The following is a 9,334-nucleotide window of genomic DNA, read 5'->3' as shown; positions in this document are numbered from 1 at the left end:
AAATATAATAAAGTGTTCCTTGCTATGGAGTGTTAAAAATGACACTGTTAGAATTAAACCATGCTTTCTGTCATCTTGCTTGAAGTTCCAAACCTAAGAGCTGTTTTGCAAATAGACAAAGTGCTCTGATGGTAAGAGCTATTTGACAGTGGAACAGACTACCTGGGAAGGTGGTAGACCAAAACCTCAAATGTAGTAAGCAGGTTGGATGGCCAACTGTCAGGAATTCTTTAGCAGTGATTCCTGCATTGCAGGGAGCTGGACTCAATGACCCTTTGTGTCCCTTCCAACTCTACAATTCTATACAGCCGTACCTCGGTTTAAGAACAGCCCTGTTTATGAACTATTCAGTTTATGAACTCCGCAAAACCAGAAGTAGTGTCCCGGTTTGCGAACTTTACCTCACTCTAAGAACAGTGGAAGGACCTCATTAGGGAAAGCACGCCTTGGTTTAAGAACGGACTTCTGGAACAGATTAAGTGCGTAAACCGAGGTACCACTGTACTAGTAAACTTACTACAGCATCAGTCTTCCTAGTACTGTTAGGAGAAATATTTTTCTATGGTTCATATTCTCCCTCCTCAGGCAGAACCATGAATTCCCTCTGCTTACAAAAAGACTAGCACATACACATTTACAGGAACACTTAACTACAACCGTGAAGTCATTTACAGACAGTGTCGTCATATGGATAAAAGAAAAAAGTCTAGCAGGTGAGATCATTTGGTCCAGCTAATAACTTAGAAGTTAAAATATTAGTGCCCATTTCAAAACCCTACTGTTGCAATAAAACATGTCACACTTAGACACCACTTCTGTGGCTTAAATTTGTTTTGTCACACCTTTGTAATTGCAATATTTTGATTTAGAGATCACCATATTTTTGTCTGAATATAAAAGGGACTGCACCATTCTTACTGGAATTCTTGAAGGGTGATTTTAGAAGTTCTAAAGCCTTGTCAAGTAATTTGAGAAAGCGACTGTGTCATTGTGTTAATGTGTTCCAAAGATAACACAAAAAGACATACTCAGGCACCTTCCATTTAATTCCATGTGTTCCCATTCTACTTTCTTTCCACTGCTCTCTAGATCCTCAAAACCAATTAGGGGTTGTTTTTGTTTGCTGCACTCAGCACCCCCACCAGCAATCTCTGCATAAACACCCAAGTCTTCTACTCACACTTCTATGGTTTCACAAGTAAGGAATGGTGTCGCATCCTGCTATGCTATTATAGACTGGTTGTTTCCTAAATATAGAAATCCTTACAGCTAGAGGATAATATTCATGAATTGCATTAAACCTATGCTTTTCAATTAAACAAAAGACAGCAGTAGAGTCGTTATACATTAATTATAGGCATCAAATGGGTGCCAAGGATGTCATGACGTGTCTTTTTGTGGGGGTCATATATACCTGATAGTTTCTGGTTGTTTTTAAAGTTTTGGTGAAATATACCTTGCCATTGCAAATGCTCTTTCCTGAGATTTTGTCAGATTCATGCACCCCCAAATCTTATGCATGTTTACATTATATTCTGTGGCTGTAATCCAAATAAGCAAGCAGAGGATTACAGCATTAATATTTGTACAACATATGAAGCAATTACCGTATTTTTTGCACCATAACACTCACTTTTTTCCTCCTAAAAAGTAAGGGGAAATGTCTGTGCGTGTTATGGAGGAAATGCCTACGGGTGGCATGCCTACGGATTTTCCTCCTCTAGAAACTACGTGCGTGTTATGGTCGGGTGCGTGTTATAGAGCGAAAAATACGGTATGCTTTTACTTGCCAATTTTTTTGTCCTTCATTCCTCCCCTCCTTCTAAGTAAGTGTTGTGCCAATGCCCGTACCACCCCCTATACAAACTTTTAGTTTTTCCTGGTGTCTGTGTGTTATATAATGAAGACACTTGCTTTTAAGCTCCTTTTTGTGCACTAATGACTCTCTACTTGTAACTTGTGAATAGGGTGGTAGGCAGTATCCTCATGGGTACACTAAGTCCAACAAAGGCATCTGGAGCACTGGATCAGTTTAGATTATTGCAACCTAAGGGTGTGGGCAAGCTGCTTAGAGAAGTGTAGCTGACCACAGGTCTCATTGTCCCTTGCTGATTCTGGATTCTTAGAGCTAGCTGCAGGGAGTTGATTAGGTGGGTTCAAGTAGTGATAATTCTTCAATAGAGAGTGAGGAGTACCATCTGTCATAGATGAGGCAGTGATGCATCTCCTCAAGAAAACCTACTTGGACCCAGAAGTGTTAATCTATTGCACAATGGTGAATATTTCCTTTTGGGGCAAGGTGGCCAGGAAGGTGATGGAAGTCCAGCTTCAGGCATACAATGGTACCTCGGGTTATAGATGCTTCAGTTTATAGACGCTTCAGGTTAGACTCCACTAACCCAGAAACAGTACCTCAGGTTAAGAACTTTGCTTCAGGATGAGAACAGAAATTGTGCAGTGGTGGTGCAATGGCAGTGGGAGGCCCCATTAGCTAAAGTGGTACCTCAGGTTAAGAACAGTTTCAGGTTAAGAACGGACCTCCAGAACGAATTAAGTTCTTAACCCGAGGTACCACTGTACTTGGTAGGAAACGGATTCCTTTGATCCATTCCAGTCTGGCTTCAAGCCTGGCTATGGCACTAACACTGCCAAGTTTCCTGTGGCGTCCAACTTCTCTTTGTAAAAAGGACTGATGAAGTTCTGTGTGAGCTCTTTCAATTAATTTTATTGAGTAGCCAAATTTGATAAATTAGCACAGCTAAAATAAGCATTTGCATGTGTTACAAATGACTTTATACAGGAATAAAACAGTGAAAATTACAAACTGTAAAAAGGGGAACAAGTAAAACCTTGCCTCCAATTTCAGAAGAGCATGGTTTACAATTTCACACCGAATATCAATGTCTGAGTTCAGAAAACAAGGATTAATATTACAATATTTTACACTACTTTACAAAATCAAATTTACTACGTAAGGATTTAATCTGTAACTGGTGGACAGAAGCTTTATGTCACATTTGATGGTCCCTTCACATTCTGTATGATTATATATTCTGTTAAATTAATTTTGAATAAAAATAAACCTCATCATTATTGCAAATTATGAAATTACAGAAATGTAAAGGCTAATTAAAATGGATGGTTTTGATGCTGACTGAATTTAACATATCCATCAATCATACTAAATTGTTTAAAAATCTTAAAACTAGAAAAATAGAGAACATCTGTTGTGAACTGCCATGCTAAGATGGAAGCATCAGGGCCATTCTTGCCTAGTTAAGTTGTGACAGATCTTAAAAGAGACAGTTGTAAGTAAAAGTATAGCATAGGCAATTTTACACATGGGTCTGCCCTGCAATCCCTATTATTAAAAAAGGAGTACAACTTGAAGCAGATGTAGTTTTGTCCATCATGAGGAAAATTAGAAAATTCAATATTGCAAAAAAGAGTATGAACATTCTAAAAAGCATTCCTATCCAGACAGTATAATGTGCTCACCATCCTTTTTATTTTTGTTAAAGAGGTGGAGATTAGGGATTTATTCTTGAAATCATTTTCTCCCTCAGTTAGGCTAGTTCAGTCAAGGCCTATCATCCTGTCTTACATGAAGTGAAACCACATTTGAAATACACACACCCCATGACACACTCTTCAAACTAAGTATTTTTGTGCACAGGAGATAGCTGGGCATGGTGCTACAATTAAGGGCTCCCACCACCCCAAGGAGTGCAGTCAAGCCTGGCGACACCAGTTATCTGTTCAAAATATTATGCGTGCAGCACAGGGAGCAGTTATTCACCCAAGGGGTGCTGGATGCATTTGTTATCCATGCACAGTACCTGTGCCTGAACCAGAAAAATAATCTAAGCACACAATCTATGCACAAATTGTTCTTGGTATATTTTGTACACTTTTGTTTAGAAGAGTCCATGGAACTATGGTCAAAATAATAATATTCAGGTTTTGATTTCCAGTACTCACAAGCACGCACTGCATTATGATCACATGCTGAAAATGTGCATATCATTCTCGATAGCAACTTCCATAACTGGATTACCACTTTAAAAAAAGAATGACACCAGCAATAAGGAACTTCTCTTTTGCAGATTTCAACAGGTATTTTAATCCCTTTTGAAGAGGGAGATTCACCCCCCCACCTGTGACATGAAAGTAAACAATTCTATAAGCAACTTTTTATAGACCACTCTGACACACTGGATAGATTAGCAGACAACGTTGTTAGAAGTAGATAAGAGTTGGTATTCCGATTCGAAATGCTGGTTTATAAACACCACAGTTCTTTAGAGAACTTTAGTGGCTTTTTGTGCATGTAATGCTTACCCATGCCCGTCACTGAGGACATTTCAGTTATCTTCTATAACTGAACAAAAGCAACGGTCTGAAAAAATGGCTGCAAAGTATCATTCCACAAAAGGAACACCAATGAAGAAGTGCAATGGAAATATATTTCCGATCCACTTTTCTTGGGAGAGGAGAAGAGGTGTGAGAGAAAATAGAAATCCAAGACAGCTACAAGTTGAAGTTCTACCATGGATGAAGGATGATACTAATGCTGGCTGCTTGTGTGGTAATCTACATAAAAACACTAATGCTGTTTGCCATGATTTATTTCACAGTAGTTTCCTGGGTATGAGTAAAACTAACATTTATTATTCTTGCTTATACTATGCAGAACTTGGGATTCTTGCCTATTAAGTGGGATTTCTGAATTTTTTTCCATTGTAGCCACAAAAATTCTTCCCTGCATTTTTTCAATTTTAAATGGCAGCATGTTAGATGCTCATCTGGATTTTAGACAAGTTACTCAACACTGTTTTTAACGTGATGATTATGGCTTAGTGTCACCATTAAGCACTCGTATTAAAAATCTTAACTGAATATAAAAATGTGACTTTATATTTAATCAAATGCAATCCATGACTTTTGGTTGAACAGTCTGTTCCCCTATTTACTTTCAATTAATGAATTAAGACTTACACACATCATGTTACTATCAAAGACAAGAATCCATGGTCACCATTTTTGTAGCCGATTCAGGCCATGTGATTATAATTCTCAATGGACATAGTGCAAGTTCATGGTTCTTTCAGATACTAGAATACTGGTGCATCTTAAAGCTTTTTAAATGAATTGTTTCATATTCATTTAAATCCAGCCAGATCCCTTCACGTTTACTCTGCCTTGCTTATCATAATCCATTTTGAAAAGCATTAGAAACTAAGTTCATTAAATATTTTGTTCACCACGAATTGTTTCATTGCTACTTTAAAAATGTATTTTTTAAAAAAATTAGTGATACATATTGTATAAATCAAGACAATATAGTTTCCCTGCAACTCAGTCTTGGGAGGTTTGAAATATAGCAGCAAAACAAAGCAGAAAAACAAAACAAAAAGTTAGAAACCTAGTATTTTGAACAAAAAAAAATCTTGTATAAAGGTTCAGCTCTTCAATGTTGCCTTTATAATGCTACTTACAGTGAAACATTCTGCAGCAAATTAAAAAGGCATCCAACATGTTCAAATGGATTTTAATTGTTTGAAGTACAAGATTTGGTGGTCCTTTATTTGCTTTGTTTTTCCTTTCTTTCTGAAAATCACAGTGAGATTCTCATCAACTGCATCAGGCCAAAAACTTTATAGGAGCATTACAAGCACAAGTGTTCTGTATGCAGGAACGGTCCTTCAAAAGGGACTCATTTATTCACTTGCTGCTGAATATGCAAAAGGAACTCATAGTACGATAATGCAGATTCTGTTCTGTCTTCTATCATATTTTGCAGGAAACTTGGTTTCCATGGACTTTCATCCCTTAAAAATAAAAGCAAACAGAATTTCATGAGCATCAACACTTTTTAATGCTTCATTCCTAGAAAATATTTACAATGTGAATTGTCTGATAAAAGCAAAATCTATTTTGTTAACATGCCGGGAATCTACAGCATTAAAGATACTCATGCTGTTTGCATGGGCACAAACTCTGATACATACATGGATCGGAGGAAGCAAATAGTTCTTCATTCATGGCAGCACCTGGGACAGCCCTGTAGCTGTTCTTGCTATTGAACTGGAAGGGAACTACTGGCTTGTGTGGGAATTCCATGCATGCCACAAGACTGGCCATTTCAGGTAATTACTTAAGGGTCTGAGCATCCCTCCATTTGTACATTCCTTAACACTCCCCATATGCCACCAAATATCAGTGTTGCTACCCCTTTTTACTTTCGTTGAATGTGGTCTCACTCTATCTCTGCCAGAAGCAAGCAGGCAGAGAATGTTCCTCTTTTTAATAGGCGGGGGGCATGCAACAGAGGAAGTTTGTAACTAAGCTGTTCACAGAGAGCCAGTTGCTACCTGTCCCAGGTGAGCAGCAAGCTGCACGGCTACCAGGTCTGTATGCTAATGTAGTCTTCTCATATAAAAATGCCACTTACCTTAAAATATACAATATAGGAAAGAAGGGCCTTTGCTCCCTCAGCCAAGAGATAAAAGCAAGCATTCTAGAAGACTCAGCCGTATCAAGTTCTGGAAGTTGTGTCTGTCACAAAAAGAGCTACTGTGAATACCAGTCAAAAATAATATCTAAAGTACTCAGGTTATTTATATTCAGATCTATTCAGGTTGATATTGGCCCCCAGACACCTGCAAGAATATGCATAACCCCCATTTGTTTGAAGAAGACAAAAACTGTCCCCACTGCATTTTTTCAGGCACTGCTGCTCAAGTAAACCTGCGTTGTGCAAAATGCCATTAGCAGTCTGTCAGCAACCCACTATCAATCAACCATGGTGCAAGAGCAGCCCTTCTGAAACTTAAAAGATTTAGTCAGCAGTAGGATTCGCTCTCTGCACTGTTCCTTTATCTTCAGCTCCTAGCTAATTTGTAGTGAACAATGTGTATACCTAAACAAAGAGGCGTTCAATGGGGTTCACTTGCATGTGCAATAGAAATTCGCTTGTGTAACAGGATTCCCACCCCCACCCCAACGCTCTGGAAGCTCCTCCAACTCTCCAGCGCAAGTTTTGGGGTGCACGGGACAGGAGGAGAGGGGAAAGCTGCAGTGCACACCTGCTTGCACTCCACTGGATCCTATCCCAAATGTCTCCTTCAGGACTGGAAGTGGATCCCTCAATCACCTGACACCATTGTCTCTAAAGTCCCTATGCAAGCAAGTTCTGTACCATCCACTTGCAAACAGCCTTAAAAATGATGACAAATCACAGAGTCTGGAGATTCCCTACCCTCAGGCCTACATAGTGGAAAATCTTTGAGGAAACATTTTTGTTCCCCTAAATAAGGAAATACAGGGTGTATTCAACATTGTGTTAAGCGGATCATTCTATAAGTGTAAGGGTTTCTTCTCATGCAATGGAACCATCTCCCCTTCTCCTCTGCCTGCACAACTCTTAAATCTGCTCTGGGGGCTTTCTCAACTCTCTGGAGCCAATCTGGAGGAAAGACATCCCTCTGCACTAATGCAACTATTTCACTGAATGCTGCCCATAAATTCAGACACTTGTGAGGGATATCTAAAGATTAGAACAGGTAAAGTGAGCTGCCTGTAAGCCAATCCTTAAAAATACAATAGTTTGCACAGCAGGAATTTTAATTGTGTAGCTTAACTTTTTTATGTAGTTCTAAGGAGCCAGAAGTTCTTCTGAATTACAGAGGAATCCTCACTTACGTGGGGGTTCCATTCTGGGATGCGCAGAAGTCCATTCTGACCCTGTTCTGACCCCTGCACCCTTTCGGCACTGTGCACCCTTGTGCACAGTTTTGCGAGTTGGGAGTTGCCTACACATTCTTACCATATTGTGTGGTATTGATGCATAGTGTTGAACTCCAAGGACACGGCTGATAAAGTTCTGTCCACAATTCTTTCCAACCCACAAAAACATCACCTGTAAAGACAGACATGGATAACCAGAAAACATTACTCTGTGCATTTTACTCCTCTCATACACTTTCTGGCAAATGACAGCTATGAAGCTTCAAAGAGAATGAGCCACATTTTGCACACAATACGAATATTAGCAGAATGTAACTTACAGAGCCAGCATCCATAAGGTAGGCACCATCTCTATTTATCTTTTCCACAGACAGCTGGAGAATGGGAGGCTGAGGTATTGTTTTGTCATTGACGTTGAGGGCTCCCTAAAGAAATATGCATATAATTGATAAGATATGAAGAGGCTACAGGTCAGATTGTGATTAACAATAGGAATAAAGGCCTTTATTGTGTAAAAAGGCACAATGTACCGACCCGTATATTCCAACTGCATTTTACACTTCAGTATGATTAACCTTAAGGGACGCGGGTGGCACTGTGGGTGAAACCACAGAACCTAGGGCTTGCCGATCAGAAGGTTGGCGGTTCTAATCACCGCGACGGGGTGAGCTCCCATTGCTTGGTCCCTGCTCCTGCCAACCTAGCAGTTCAAAAGCACATCAAAGTGCAAGTAGATAAATAGGTACCGCTCCGGCGGGAAGGTAAACGGCGTTTCCTTGCGCTGCTCTGGTTCGCCAGAAGCGGCTTAGTCATGCTGGCCACATGACCTGGAAGCTGTACGCCGGCTCCCTCGGCCAATAAAGCGAGATGAGCACCGCAACCCCAGTCGTCCGCGACTGGACCTAACGGTCAGGGGTCCCTTTACCTTTACCTATGATTAACCTTAATCATGGCAAAACCTTATCGGGCCTAAGAGGTGGTGTTTACAGGCACAATTTAGAGAAAAATGATCATACCTCGTCTGTGAGATTGTCAATTCGGTATAAATTAGGATGCATCATAAGCATGAGGTACACTAAAGGTTGGTTCTTCACTTGACACATGGTAAAGATGCGATCATCTAAGCGTATGTTTGTCCCGGTTTGGAATGCTTTCTGTAAATAAAAGTAGCATCATTACCACATCCATTACTCAGGAAGTAAACATACACAGCATAGTATACAATTTATATCCCATTTGGTAACATATGTAAGAGAGGAAGATGAAAGGACATCTCAGAGGGCAACACGCCAAGAGCTATGGGTTGCAGGCAAGCCTGCACTCAGAATCTAGAGTTTCAGAATATCCAACAAAATTGTTCTGTTAGCACCTGTGCAATGAGACTTTTTCTCCTCACACACATAAAGCCATCTGCTCCAGAGGATTGGGGAAAACCTCTGGAATAGATTTAGGGAGGCACGGGGACACAGGGAGAAGCAGTCTGTTGTACAGGCATAAGTCTTTGCAGTGGATAGGACAACTTTGCTGGCAAATCTGTGCTCTGCTTATTTGTTTGTATAAAATTCATGTTGTGTTTGATACAGTC

At 39.9% G+C, this 9,334-nt stretch overlaps 1 protein-coding gene across 2 annotated transcripts in view; it reads right to left on the bottom strand.

Moving 5' to 3' along the window:
- Positions 1–2,698: 2,698 nt before the first annotated feature.
- The window catches only part of SEC24A (SEC24 homolog A, COPII coat complex component), a 32,603-nt gene continuing 25,967 nt past the window's right edge, over positions 2,699–9,334 (bottom strand). For both annotated transcript variants that reach the window (XM_082211482.1, XM_082211481.1), the window contains exons 19-23: positions 8,766–8,903; positions 8,070–8,174; positions 7,829–7,921; positions 6,455–6,558; positions 2,699–5,831 (exon numbers count right to left, since the gene is read on the bottom strand). In XM_082211482.1, coding sequence (XP_082067608.1) covers positions 5,717–5,831; positions 6,455–6,558; positions 7,829–7,921; positions 8,070–8,174; positions 8,766–8,903 — 555 coding nt within the window. In that variant the 3' untranslated portion in view covers positions 2,699–5,716. The remainder of the gene's footprint in view (positions 5,832–6,454; positions 6,559–7,828; positions 7,922–8,069; positions 8,175–8,765; positions 8,904–9,334) is intronic.

Source organism: Podarcis vaucheri, assembly GCF_965113315.1.
Source record: "Podarcis vaucheri genome assembly, chromosome: 2".
Lineage (NCBI taxonomy): Eukaryota > Metazoa > Chordata > Lepidosauria > Squamata > Lacertidae > Podarcis > Podarcis vaucheri.
Note: the sequence above shows the minus strand (reverse complement) of the source record. Positions and strands in the feature narration are given on the sequence as shown.